This window comes from Mustela erminea, chromosome 15, assembly GCF_009829155.1.
Source record: "Mustela erminea isolate mMusErm1 chromosome 15, mMusErm1.Pri, whole genome shotgun sequence".
Taxonomy (NCBI): domain Eukaryota; kingdom Metazoa; phylum Chordata; class Mammalia; order Carnivora; family Mustelidae; genus Mustela; species Mustela erminea.
This window is the reverse complement of record NC_045628.1, coordinates 71,554,559-71,569,509: the sequence shown is the minus strand read 5'-3', so window position 1 is coordinate 71,569,509 and position 14,951 is coordinate 71,554,559. Positions and strand designations below refer to the sequence as shown.

General features: G+C 37.9%; 1 protein-coding gene across 1 annotated transcript; it reads left to right on the top strand.

Moving 5' to 3' along the window:
• Positions 1–1,179: 1,179 nt before the first annotated feature.
• On the top strand, positions 1,180–14,585 carry LOC116574473 (translation initiation factor IF-2-like). Its single transcript, XM_032315231.1, has 2 exons — positions 1,180–2,811; positions 14,150–14,585. Exon 1 carries the CDS (start codon positions 1,180–1,182, stop codon positions 1,720–1,722), a length of 543 nt encoding a protein of 180 aa, XP_032171122.1. The 3' UTR covers positions 1,723–2,811; positions 14,150–14,585.
• Positions 14,586–14,951: the final 366 nt, after the last annotated feature.

Here is a 14,951-nt window from a genome sequence, read left to right as displayed (position 1 = left end):
TGTTTGTCCTATTTCTACACTTGATCTTAGCCAAAAGGCCGAGAAGCAATCTGTTTGTCCTATTTCTAGTCAGCCTAATGATACTGCAATGTTGCTCACATTTTTTTTCTTGGATTTTCATATAAACATATGTCATGGCACTCCTCAAGCCACAACAGATTCTTTCACACCTGCTACCAAGACCACCCAAAAGATTTTACTGAGAAACAGTAAAACGGCCTTATTTAGCAATTAGAGACAATCTAACTTTCTTGCATTCTCCAGTCCACCTGTTTCTCTCTCACTTAAGTTTCTATTCCTTTCCCTCTGGCTTTCCCAAGTACTCAGTTCTTACGTGGACCACAGAAAAGAAAGCGTTCTGAAATACAGAAGCACAAGTGTTTACCAAAACGGAATGCCTCTTTCCACATTTTCACCTTGCAAGCTGACACTTTAAGAATTACAGTCTAAAATTAATGGAGAATGAGGATGGATACAGATTGATTTCTCCAACGTCTTAGTGGTTTCCACGCAGCATCTAAAAACAAAACCAATCCAGTGCCCTTTTCATTCGTTACTGAGGTCTGTCCATACATAAAAGTGGTTTGCCTCTCTACTTTGCAAAACATGGGGAAACGGCAGAATCTTCCTCCGGAACGCTTTGTACAAGCAGCCTTCCTTTAGCTAACAAAGTATGATCAAGACCAAGACTACACCACACAAAGTACAATATAAAATGTTTACGCTGACAAAAACAGAAAAATGAAGTCGACTGAACTCCTTAAATTCCCGAGAAGCACTGTTAAAAAGCAAACGGACCCTTCCTTAATTAATTTTTTTTGGGTTCCACGGGAGTAGTCTATTTGCCTGAGTCCCTTTCCTTGTGACATCCCTACTGCCTCATCATGATTGATACTTAAAGAAACAGTGGGTGGATCAAGCCGGCCCAGAGACTTAGAGGGAAAGGCTGGGTCCATACCAGAACTGGGACCGCGCCCGGCAAACATGTGGATCGTTTTAGAGTCAAGAGGAAAATACAGCTCGAATTTTTACCTCATATACCATTAACTTTCCACAAAGATTTCCAGAAACCTGACTCACAGCTAGAAACCCAAACCCTGTGGGCGGGAGTAGCGGGGCGGGTGGGGGCAACCTACTACGTCACCACTTCCGCCTCGCCAGGCCAGCAAACGTGCAAAAATGGAGAAAAAGACGCACACGCCAGCGGCGACTACGTCCCGAAAGTGCGCACGCGCACGGCGAGACCCCGCCCCTCACGTTCCCCCGCCCCACCTCCCCCAGCCCCGCGCTCCCGCCTTGGAGAGGCGCGCGCACCACAGTGCAGCTCCCTCTGGCACCGCCCGGGGCTTCCGCCCCAAGGACCGACGGTCGCAGTTCGGTTCCGGTCCTAGTCCCGCCCCCACGCGGGAACTCTCCAGAAGTCTTAATATCCGGGACCAGAGGCTGGCGCCAGGGCGCATTTCCGGCGAGGGACACGAAGGGAAGGATCCGGTGACGCCCCTTCCCGTCCCCCTAGTCACCCAGGCTCCAGCTCTCAGTGCGGCAGCGCCATCTGGTGCCGCGTCTCCCGCCGCCTGCGAAGGGGGCGCGCGCACCTTTCTTTCGGAACCTTCCAGAGAAATCGCGGCCCCGGCGTGTTTTTCCCCCTCGCCCCACGGAAGGGAGGCACCCCAGTCTCCGCCCTGCCGGTTCCCGCGCAGGCGGTACTTCGCAGGACTTTGAAGAGGAGGTTGCGTGTAGGAGTAGCGGTGTACTCCCAAAATAGAGAGGAAACGGATTTCTTTCTCTAGTTTTAAGCTCAGAAAAAAGGTTTCTGTGTTTTTATGCTACCATGTATCTTGTTCCTTAACTATTCCCAGTCATCCCCGCATGAATTTCTTAAGTCCGTCAGGAATGGGGGCTTCTGTTTCTCATTTGCTGGGACGATGGCTCAGGCTTTGTGGCTTAGGTTGTCCTCTGATAATAAAAGCTTTTGTTCCTTTCCACGTATTAAACCACTGTTGCAAAGCATTTGGAGCCCACCGAGAAGCGTAAAATTTGGTAGATAAGTTGTTTTCAAAACAGGCTAGAATGGCTCAATTCCACTTTTGACACTAATGTTACACTATATGTTAACTAACTAGAATTTAAATAAAAACTTGAAACATTAAGAAAAACAAAAAAAAAAACAGGCTAAGGAAATTTCCCAGTCATAGCCTCAAGAGTTGCTCAGGCTGAATATAGATTTGTTTGCATGGCATATATTTTTTTTTAGTAACTCGAGAGGAAACATAAATTCCCCAAAGTCAGCAAATGGAGGTAAATGTCTTGCCTGATAATGCATTCTTACGTGGCAATCTAGATTTCCCTGGAAGCTTGTAGGCCTGACAATTTTAGGTAGCTAGCACAAGATTGTTCTTGGTGTTTTATTGGAATGGGGTTTTAGCTGAATATCAAAGTATATAATGAAAGCGAGATAAGTTTTCCTTTAGAATTTGTACAGTCGCGTGTATTAACTTGACTCAATTCTTCCATAAAAGGGCTGTGGTTCTTAAACTTGAGCATCCATCAGAAGTCCCTGAAAGGTTTATTAAGCAGATTGGCCTTAACCTCCCAAGTATCTAACTGGGAAGGACTGGGAGTACAGCTGGATAATTATAGCTTTGATAAATTCTCCCCTGATATTTAAGGTATTGGTCCTAGAACCACACCTGGAAGAATTTAGAGTTCAGGATTGCTCTGTCATTAATGTTCTTTGCTATTACAGGAGAGACAGTGATGATACTAGAACTGGAGAAATGTGTAGGCCTTTGACCCCTTTGCTGGAAAGTAGTAAGTAAGCCTTAGAACCAGGAAAGTTGTACATAAATGAATATTCCCACATTAAAGTGACTACCACGTATAAATGTTCTGTGTATGATCATGTGATAGAGGGTGCTGTAATACCAGGTATACTAAATATTTCAGTTATTTTGCAGTAATTTGTGTCCTTCACATTTGCTGCCAGAAGTCAGTAAATCAGAAATTACTAGAATTAAGGACAAGATTTTTCTAATTTTATCCTCTGGAAGATGCCAGGCTTTTTCAAAGTCCTTTTGCATCTCCCCAAGTTCCCTTATTTCTCTGAATCCTCTACCAACCCTACTTCACCCACACCATGCCATTCACAAATGGACCCCATGCTTTCATTGGCTAAAAATGGCCCTCTCTTTTGTAAAAATGGCTTACCTAATCTTTTCTGCAGGCCTTTTTCTCTTAATTCTGTCAAATCCTAACTCTGCCACTGTGACCCTGACACAGTATAGTGCACCACACACTGTTTTATTCTTGCTCCTAAGTGAAATACAAACTGTTACATAGGTTTTTTATGTACATAGCTGAAATTATTTCTAAAATCAGTTAAAAGTTTAGAATGTTTGCTGTAGTGTGACCGCCTTTACTATAAAAAATAATATATACCTTGGATTTGTAAATTTGTATATCTAAAGATCAACAAAGATGGGGATCCCTGGGTGGCTCAGTCCGTTAAGCGTCTGCCTTTGGCTCATGTCATGATCCCAGGGTCCTGAGATAGCCCCGCTTTGGGCTCCCTGCTCATTGGGGAGCCTGCTTCTCCCTCTCCCTCTGCTGCTCCCCATGCTTGTGCTCACTTGCGATCTCTGTTGCTCTGTCAAATAAAAATCTTAAAGATCAACAAAGACCATTGAAATGTTTTTGCAGTAATTTAGTAAGGTTTTTATGAATCAAAACCAATTTTAATAAAATCACTGAAGTGATTAAAGGAATGAATTCATGATAAGATTTGAGGAATCAATCCATGCTGTCTAAAATGTAATATATCACAAAATTACATCAGATCAATGAGATTGTACTTTATATATTTTTATGAAATCAGATATTAATCACACATCCTTGTTTTTCTGTGTATTTCAGTTGCATCCACTACATTGTGTATTTTGAGCTCTATGTCAGCCACTGGGTTCCCTAAATCAGTCTTGATCTAAAGCAAATTCATGGCTTTGAGAACTTTCTTCATGGAAAAATGCAAGGCTCATAGTTTTATAGTTACATATGAATGAGCCCAATTTCATAGATTCATTTTTACTGACAACTATGTGCTTCTTAGTAGGAACCTGCTGAATGAGTTTATTAAGACTTACTAAATTTGGTATTCATAGACTAAGATTATTGCATTACCACAAATAACTGAGAATTCTAATTCAGTACTCCACTCAGTTGTGTGATGCCACCAACTCTTGGCACCTTTACAAACTCTTACCCTATATGCATGCATGCAGGCGGTTGGAATTTCCATAATACTCAAAAAGGTTGCTTTCCTGCCAGTGTATCATCAGTGTTAAATACTGAGCTATGTTAACTATTCTTAATTACTGCCTGTCTTCCACTAACTACCTTTTTAGAATTATTTAAGGTTTTATATTTATGAATTGATGTGTACTTTTGTAATTGCAAGGTGTTACTATTTGACTATTTTCTACCTCTCAGTTTTTAAAAGTCATTACTATTTTGTTCACTGGACTCTCTAGTCCTTTCTTTTCCCCTGTAACATGAGGATCCTCCTTCAGAAAAAGAAGAAAAAAGAACAATGGTTGAGAGCACCTGTCCTAAAACCATGGTATTCCCCTAGGAGTCCTAGTACTTTGTATCTGAGTCATTATTGATTAAACATTTAAACCAAGGAAGGAAAGGCACATGTTCTGTGCCTTATTTTAAATGAACCTTGTTACAAATTCACTCATGAGAAAGAGGTGTGATATAAAACCCAATTATTCATTAGAAATGCTACCTGTTGTGTTTGGGGAGCATTATTAAATAACCTGACTGTGTTGACTAAATGTAATTCGTAATTTGTAACATTTATTTATTATGGCTATTAACGTTACCATTTATCTTGGCTAGTTTTGTTGTTAAGCACCATGTGAGATGATGGAGTTTACTTTCTCTCGAGGATTGGTGGAGTTTGACATAATAATTACATTAGGACTCCAATATCAGATTTGTTTTCAAAAATATTTTCCATTGATTACTTTCAGGTCCATTTTTTTTTTTTAATTTTTCCTCTACTTTCTAAAAACATAATACCTAAATGGATGTGTAATGAACATCTGTGGAAAGAAGCATTTCTCCAAAGAGAAATTTTGAAATGTTGATTCAACTCTTGCAGTGTCTTAAAGTTTTTAGAAACCTTTTTGTTTTTTTATTTATATGGCAGACAGAGATCACAAGCAGGCAGAGAGGCAAACAGAGTGAGAGCAGGAAGCAGGCTCCCTGCTGAGCCTAGAGCCGGATGCTGGGGCTCGATCCCACCCTGGGATGGTGGCCTGGGCTGAAGGCAGAGGCTTTAACCCACTGAGCCATCCAGGCACCCCTTTAGATACCTTTTTATCAACATTATTTTTGCTACAATCAATAGCCTCGTTAATACTTTCCATTTTAGCCTAACACACAGTACTGACACTCACATTTTTACTCTATATTGGGACATTGTTTTTTTTGGTACGCTGCCAATATGTAGACTGTCAGTCACTGGCAATTGAATCTCTGTAGCCTTAATACTGCCTTTTTATGGTGTTTGAGTTGTAGTTATTAAACTTTCAAAATTTTGAGCTTTTGTATTTTAAATCTCAAACTGCCTATCATTTAAGTTAATCTTTGGAAGTAAATTTGAACTAATTGTTCTGTGGTACTCATTTTAATGGCTATTCTGATGGTGAGCTGTATTTATTATTGTGTTGTTAAAATAACAGAATTTCTTATTTGTAATCAATTAGATACAAGACTAACATATTGTACATGTTTCAATGATGACTGATATAATTTGATATATGATGAAGTAAATTAACTTTTAAAGTATAAGGACTGATGCAGAATATACATTTATTGTAATAGCACATTTAGAGCCCTTGACATTTGATACGGATAAGATATTTTAAGATCTAAGTTTACTAGTTTTAGTACTTTGGAAAAAGCAAAAATATAAAGGTATTTTCATATGACTTAAACACTACTATAAAAGTAGCCATTTTAAGTAGATCTTTTTCAACTGTTATGGTAAGCTTTTACTATTAATATTCCAGCCATGTATTGATCAGAATTAGTCACATACACTACTGAATTAACTGCATCTAGCTCTTCCTCAGTAATCCTGATGTTTTAGTTATATAGGTAGAGTCAACTTGGAGTCAACTTGGAGTTGTATCAACTCCGCTGTCTTAAATATGTTTCCATACCAGATGAAATACAGTCCCATTAAGCAGATTTCTAATATTAAACACTTCCTATTGAGTACAATAATGTCTCCCTAACTATAATTCCTACTGTTCAAAATTCTACAAATGTGGATTTGTGTACTTGTACTTTTTCCACAAATGTTAGAATTTAGCCTACTGTATTTGTGAACATAAGTAATTTTTCTTGAGGATAAATTTTAAAATTACGATGAAAGCATGGGATCCTGGGAAGAGAGAAAGGAGATAAAATACATAGAAGAGCAAGTATATGTAGATATCTTTGTAATGTAATCTTGGGAGAAGTAGAGGGAACTGAGACAAAGTGAAACAAAGCAAAGGAATTGAGACTTGTGAAAGCTTTAGAGGTAGAGCAATGTTCTGCCATGGTCATTTCTGTACTGGTATGAAGTTATCTTAAACATAAAACAATGCATTAGAAAGGTTTGAAGACTACCTCACAGTATACTGGCAGTTTTCTCCTTCAGTTAACCTAAGCTAAAAAAGATAACAATCATAAAAAACACTGATTATTTTGTGGAGATCCAGGGAAAATGCTTCTTATAATTTATATTTACAAGGCAAAAACACATTCATAAAGCATTTTGAAAATTGAACAGTGCAGATTATTACTGTTTAAAATACTGAAAATGCAAAGAGTAGATTTCTTTAATGCATTGTCTATCATCATTTTAGGTTTGCTTATTACTATAATCCCCTAACCCTGCTTTACCTATAAGGTCTTAAATACTTCATTCCTGTTTTCACTTATAATAATAGGTTTTAGAAGTATAATTTCTCATGTTGGTAAGTAATGCTGGGTGAAGGGATAAAGTTAAAACAATTCTAAATACTTGACAACCAAACCAGGCAAAGACCCTACCAAAAAGGAGAATTTCAGACCAATATCACTGATGAATATAGATGCTAAGATTCTCAACAAGATCCTAGCAAACTAGATCCAACAGCACATTAAAAAGATTATCCACCATGACCAGGTGGGATTCATCCCTGGGCTCCAAGGATGGTTCAACTTTCGCAAATCAATCAATGTGATAGAGCCAATTAATATGAGAAGAGAGAAGACCACATGGTTCTCTCAATTGATGGAGAAAAAGCATTTGACAAAATTCAGCATCCATTCTTGATTAAAACACTTCAAAGTATAGGGATAGAGGGAACATTCCTGAACTTCATCAAATCTATCTATGAAAGACCCACAGCAAATATCATCCTCAATGGGAAAAAGCTTGCGTCCTTCCCATTGAGATCAGGAACACGACAAGGATGCCCACTCTCACCACTCTTGTTCAACATAGTATTAGAAGTCCTAGCAAGAGCAATCAGACAACAAAGGGAAATAAAAGGTATCCAAATTGGTAATGAAGAAGTCAAACTCTCTCTCTTTGCAGATGACATGATTCTTTATATGGAAAACCCAAAAGACTCCACCCCCAAACTACTAGAACTCATAGAGCAATTCAGCAATATGGCAGGATACAAAGTCAATGTACAGAAATCAGTGGCTCTCTTGTATACTAACAATGAAAATACAGAAAGGGAAATTAGAGAATCAATTCCATTTACTATAGCACCAAGAAGCATAAGATACCTGGGAATAAACCTAACCAAAGAGGTAAAGGATCTGTACTCAAGGAACTACAGAACACTCATGAAAGAAATTGAAGAAGACACAAAAAGATGGAAGACCATTCCATGCTCTTGGATTGGAAGAATAAACATTGTTAAAATGTCTATACTGCCTAGAGCAATCTATACTTTTAATGCTATTCCGATCAAAATTCCACCAGTATTCTTCAAAGAGCTGGAGCAAATAATCCTAAAATTTGTATGGAATCAGAAGAGACCCCGAATCGCTAAGGAAATGTTGAAAAACAAAAATAAAACTGTGGGCGTCACGTTACCTGATTTCAAGCTTTACTACAGAGCTGTGATCACCAAGACAGCATGGTACTGGCATAAAAGACACATAGGAACAGAGAGCCCAGATATGGACCCTCAACTCTATGGTCAAATAATCTTCGACAAAACAGGAAAAAATATACAGTGGAAAAAGACAGTCTCTTCAATAAATGGTGCTGGGAAAACTGGGCAGCTATATGTAGAAGAATGAAACTCGACCATTCTCTTACACCGTACACAAAGATAAACTCAAAATGGATAGAAGACCTCAATGTGAGACAAGAATCCATCAGAATCCTCGAGGAGAACATAGGCAGTAATCTCTTCGATATCAGCCACAGCAACTTCTTTCAAGATATGTCTCCAAAGGCAAAGGAAACAAAAGCGAAGATGAACTTTTGGGACTTCATCAAAATCAAAAGCTTCTGCACAGCAAAGGAAACAGTCAACAAAACAAAGAGGCAACCCACGGAATGGGAGAAGATATTTGCAAATGACAGTACAGACAAAAGGTTGATATCCAGGATCTATAATGAACTCCTCAAACTCAACACACATGAAACAGACCATCATATCAAAAAATGGGCAGAAGATATGGACAGACACTTCTCCAATAAAGACATACAAATGGCTATCAGACACATGAAAAAATGTTCATCATCACTAGCCATCAGGGAGATTCAAATTAAAACTACATTGAGGTATCACCTTACACCAGTTAGAATGGCCAAAATTAGCAAGACAGGAAACAACATGTGTTGGAGAGGATGTGGAGAAAGGGGAACCCTCTTCCACTGTTGGTGGGAATGCAAGTTGGTGCTGCCTCTTTGGAGAACATGTGGAGATTCCTCAAGAAATTAAAAATAGAACTTCCCTATGACCCTGCCATTGCACTCCTGGGTGTTTACCCCAAAGATACAGATGTAGTGAAAAAATGGGCCATCTGTACCCCAATGTTTATAGCAGCAATGGCCATGGCCACCAAACTGTGGAAAGAACCAAGATGCCCTTCAACGGATGAATGGATAAGGAAGATGTGGTCCATATACACTATGGAGTATTATGCCTCCATCACGAAGGACGAATGCCCAACTTTTGTAGCAACATGGACGGGACTGGAAGAGATTATGCTGAGTGAAATAAGTCAAGCAGAGAGAGTCAATTATCATATGGTTTCACTTATTTGTGGAGCATAACAAAAAGCATGGAGGACACGGGGAGTTAGAAAGGAGTTGGGGGTAAATTGGAAGGGGAGGTGAATCATGAGAGACTATGGACTCTGAAAAACAATCTGAGGGGTTTGAAGTGGCAGGGGGGTGGGAGATCGGGGTACCAGGTGGTGGGTATTATAGAGGGCACAGATTGCATGGAGCACTGGGTGTGGTAAAAAAATAATGAATACTGTTATGCTGAAAATAAATAAATGAAAAAAAAAACCCTGATTTAGATGTTCAAAAAATAAATAAATAAATAAATACTTTACAAAAATAATTATAAATATTGAATGTTTACTACAACGCTCTAACTACAGTATGCCCAAAGAATATTATATATAAAAGAATTATATTTTTCATTTGAAATGAGTAAGATATACATTCACCAAATAATTCTAGGTAGAACAAAGTAATATATATAAAGAAAGCAAAACCAAAAATCAGAAGAAAATGCAGATGAATATCTAATCTCTAGACAGGAAAGGACCTTTTTATTAAAAAAAATTATTTTACAGAGAGAAATGTACATATGTGCATGAGCTAGGAGATGGGCAGAGAGAAGGAATCTCAAGCAGACTCTCTGTTGAGCACAGAGCCAACATGGGGTTCAGTCTCAGGACCCTGAGATCATGACCTGAGCCAAAATCAAGAGTTGGAAGCTTAACCAACTGAGCCTCCCAGGTGCCCCAGGAAGGGACATTTTTTGATCATAAAAGTGATCAGAAATCAAAGGAAAAGACAACTGATAATTCTTTCTACATAACAATGTTAAAGTCTTTGCGTTAGAATCTATGAAACAAATAATTAAAAAAAAAAGTTTGTCCTTAGTATGTCAATCCATTTTTAAAAACTTAATATATTGGGGTACAGATGGTCCTTCTTTTCACTACATCTGTATCTTTGGGGTAAATACCCAGTAGTGCAATTGCAGGGTCATAGGGACTATGGAGTATTCCCTCCATCAGAAAGGACGAATACCCAACTTTTGTAGCAACATGGACGGGACTGGAAGAGATGATGCTGAGTGAAATAAGTCAAGCAGAGAGTTAATTATCATATGGTTTCACTTATTTGTAGAGCATAACAAATAGCATAGAGGACAAGGGGAGATGGAGAGGAGAAGGGAGTTGAGGGAAATTGGAAGGGGAGGTGAACCATGAGAGACTATGGACTCTGAAGAACAATCTGAGGGTTTTGAAGGGGCAGGGGGTGGGAGGTTGGGGTACCAGGTGGTGGGTATTGGAGAGGGCACGGATTGCATGGAGCACTGGGTGTGGTGCAAAAACAATGAATACTGTTATGCTGAAAATAAATTAAAAAAAAAAAACTAATATATTGACCAATTTTATTTTTCTTTTTGTAATACTAGTGCATTCTGATTTTTCTATAATGAAATGACATGTAAGAATTGTAAAAAATTGTCAATCGCTTAAATCTGCTCACTAAAAAGTCTCTTGGAATGGGTGTATAATGAAATAAAATCCAATGCTTTACTACTTAGAAGAGATGCATCTAAAAAAAATTTGGAAAAATTACAAATGAAGCAGTGAGCATACTTAAATCATATTAAAAGATGCATCAGTATTAATGTCAGATTAAGGAGAATTTGTGACAGAAAGCAATGTGTAGGATAATTTTAGAATACTATAATATAGAGATATACCATAGAGGGAAAAAAAGAGAAGAAGTTAAAGCAAGAGGAATTGAGACTTTTGGAAGTAGAAAATAGGATTGAGAAAAAGCAGACAGAGCAGGCTCCAGCAAAACTGATGAAGGAATTTGGAAGCCATTCTTAATTGGAACTATTGGTTGAAGTAAATCCAAAGGTACAAGGCCTTTCACTTCTTAAAAGTGGAACACTGCATAGAAAGCTTAATGACACAACATACCAATTTCATGAAAAGGACTAAAGTTATGTCTGTTGGGTGGACTAAGGAAAATATGACATGATGCCTGAATCAGAAAGTAATGGCTCAGGTAAATGATTTGCATGTAGGTAAAGTTTTGCAAAATCAAGTCTTTCACAAAATAGCAGGGATAGGTAACCAGCAGATGTGAAACTGGATATTTGTAGTACATTTTGAATGAACCAACTATAAGTTTGTGATAAGTCTTTTATTTTTTAAAAAGAATTTCCAGGCATACTTAAAAAGATTATACTCTTGGGGCACCTGGGTGGCTCAGTGGGTTAAAGCCTCTGCCTTCTGCTCAGGTGATGATCTCAGGGTCCTGGGATTGAGGCCCCCATTGGGCTCCCTGCTCAGCGTGGAGCCTGCTTCCCCCTCTCTCTCTGCCTGCTGCTCTGCTTACTTGTGATCTCTCTCTCTGCTACACAATAAACTAAGAGAATTCAGCAGTTTGCTATTTTAATATACATCTTCTTAACTCTTAGTCTATTCTCAATTACACAAAAAATAAATGATGACAGAATTTTTAAGAGCATAATTAAGATGATAGAATATTTAAAGCTGGGGCAGCATATCTAATTGATCTATTATTTAGTCATCAAGATACCTAAATAAATTGTCTAAGGCAGAAGTTGGTAATCAGCATTCTCATAAAATGAAATAAACCAGGCCAATGAATCTTACCCCAGTGAGACTTCAGCATTACCTGGGAACTTCTTAAAAATACAAATTCTAGATCCCTGCCCCAAGCCTATTGAATTAGAAATTCTGAGAGTAGAGCCTATGTTTTAAAATGTAAAAATCAGTGTTTTAATGAGTTCCCCAAGTGAGGCCTGATGGATGTTAAAGTCTGAGAATCACTAAACTTGATAAAGTAATGGAAATTTAAACAAAAATCTAAGATTGTTGCAATTAAAAAATAACCATAATTTCAAAAAGGAAACAATCTGAAACAGATTCCAGTGAATGTTATGCTGTGAAACACCTCTGTGTAGAGGCACAGTGCTAGACATTTGAGGATATTAGTGAACAAAGAAATAAAAATACAGCCCTTACTCAGTTTTAATTTTAATGGAATTATGTAATACTGATAAATTAATAACTAGGTTTTTATTTTATGAGCAAAACCAATCATTTTATTAAATAATTTAGAAAGTGAAAAAGCAAGAGGAAGACTGGTAAAAATAAAAGCAGTAATAGCAAATGCATTAGGAAATAGGAAAAAAGTGAACAAATCACATATTAGAAAATTCGAAAATCCCAGTAAAAATTAGAAAAGATAGAGAAGTTTTAGCATGTAGAAAACATGCTAAATAGATACATATTATTTATATCTGTCAAATTTGAAAACCATGAAGTGAATGATTTCTAGAAACAAAACTACATAAAAGTTTAATATTCTATAATAACAAAAATTTTGTTTTATATTATCAAATTAATTACTTTCTCCAAAACTTTCAGTTCTAAATGGTGCTGATGACATTTCTTATCCTTAAGAGGAATAGATAGTTCCATATATAGAAGGTAGAGAAAAAAAAAGGTGCAGTGATTAATCCATATTACCAACTAGGAATTGGGTTGGAGACCAAAAAAGACTATATTTGCAACCTAGAGGATTCTCAGGGGTACAGCTTATTACGTTCATGCCTAATAGTAAAAGTCAATGTGAAACTATAGCAACCAAGACAAGGCAGAACAATTGAGGATGCACACCCTTCAGGAATGAAGGTCTGGATCATTCAGGTAAAGAACTCAAGGTTTTAGCATAGAGTAAGGGGGAAATGGAATGGTTAAAGATGGAATCCATAGGTACCATCTACAACCTTGAGACAATTACAGAAATTAATATATTTTTTTCTTCTTGCTTTAGGCAATGTTTACTTGGGTACACTGTTTTCTTCCCTTTCTTTTTTATTTTATATACAAGCTCTTCGAAGCTAACATCATAGTCTTTCTGTAACAGACTATTCAGTGAAACTGCCGCCTACTTTGAGGAATTATTACTGTAGCCTGTGTTGACCACAATAATTGTAGGGACTTGGGACTATGTACTTCCTCATTTGGGGGAGAGGAGGAGGGCTTCTTGCAACATGGATAGCTGCATTTTGTTAGTTGCAAATATATTTTGTTGCTATATAGGACTCAAATATGTGTAGAAAGTTGCATATATAAGTGAATGGCCAAAGGAATAAAATGTGCCCATTATTAATATATTGCCACTCAGTTCCAAATTCCTCTTCCTTTTCTATTCTATGAAAATGAATTTTTTTTTCCTTTTCCAGCTGTCAGTAAGCCTTGTCAGGAGATGGTGCTGGAAAGACACTGCAGGAAGAAGGGTTTTTCCTTTCTGGTTCCATTGAGCCTAGTTGGTAGTAGCCTACTGTGTGGCTTCTCCTGCTCCCAGCTTCTGCATTGCAGGCAGCTTTTTCTAGCACCCATCTCCTATATTGCATGGCAATCAGCAACCATTGGCCAGCATAGAACTCCAGAAATGCCCACTGGGCCATATTATAGGAGAGTGCCTCTAGGTAGATACCTCCTTATGAAGAGATTTCGCTAGCACTTTAGAGGGGGATTTCCAGCAGGTTCTGCCCATGCAGCTCTAGAGTGACTTCTCTGCCATTCAGTGACCCATGGTCAAACCTACTTGAGCCAGATCTGGATCTCACCTGTATTTGGTTGTGGGCATGGGGTCTTTCTTGGGTGTTCTAATATCAGCCAAATGGATAATGGCTTCTTCTTAATTCTCTAGTCCTGCATTTTTTAAGAATTCTATTTACTTTTTATGAGTCAATTTCCCATTACTTGAATACCCAGCTCTAGGTAATAATTCTTTATATTAAATTTTTTCAAATTAATATATGGCTTTTCTCTGCAGGTGGTTTGCAACCTGAAGAACAGACAAAAAATGAACAGAGTCTCAAAGATCCGTAGGATAGAGGAGCATACAAACACACACGTATTAGGAGCCATAGAAGAAGAGAGAGAGAGAAGACTGTGTGGTTTAGAAAGTGTATGAAGAAAAGATGACCAAGTACTTTCCAAATTTGATGACAAACATTAATATGCAATCCAAGAAGCTCAATAAGCTCCAAAGACTATTAACCCAAATAAATTTATACCAAGATACATTATATTCAAACTGTTGAAAGAGAGCATCTTGTGGTGCAGCAAAAGAAAAGTGACTCATCATGTAACAGTGGAAACACAATAAGATTAAGAGGGGATTTCTCATCAGAAATTGAGGCCCAACAGCAGTAGAATGACATATTCAAAGAAAAAACCTGTCAACCAAAAATCCTATATTTGGAAAAACTTCTTCAAAAACTGAAGGGAGAATGAAGACATTCTCAGATAAACAAAGACAATTTGTTGTTACCACATCTGCCTTACAAGAAATACTAAAGAAAACCCTTCAGGATGAATGGAAATGACAACAGATGGTAATTTGAATCCACATAAGGAAATAAAGAACACTGGAAAAGGTAATTACATGGAAAGATGTGGGAGAAACTTAAATGCAAATTGCTAAACGGAAGAACTCAATCTGAAAAGGGTATCTACTGTACGATTCCAACTATATAACATTCTGGAAGAGGCAAAATAGGAAGACCAAAAAGATCAGTGGGTGCAGGGGTCAGGAGGGGATAAATAAGCAGAACACAGGGATTTTTAGGGCG

Bases quoted from the DNA above. Each gene is read 5' to 3' on its own strand.
- LOC116574473 (XM_032315231.1), top strand. From the start codon at position 1,180: ATGGAGAAAAAGACGCACACGCCAGCGGCGACTACGTCCCGAAAGTGC.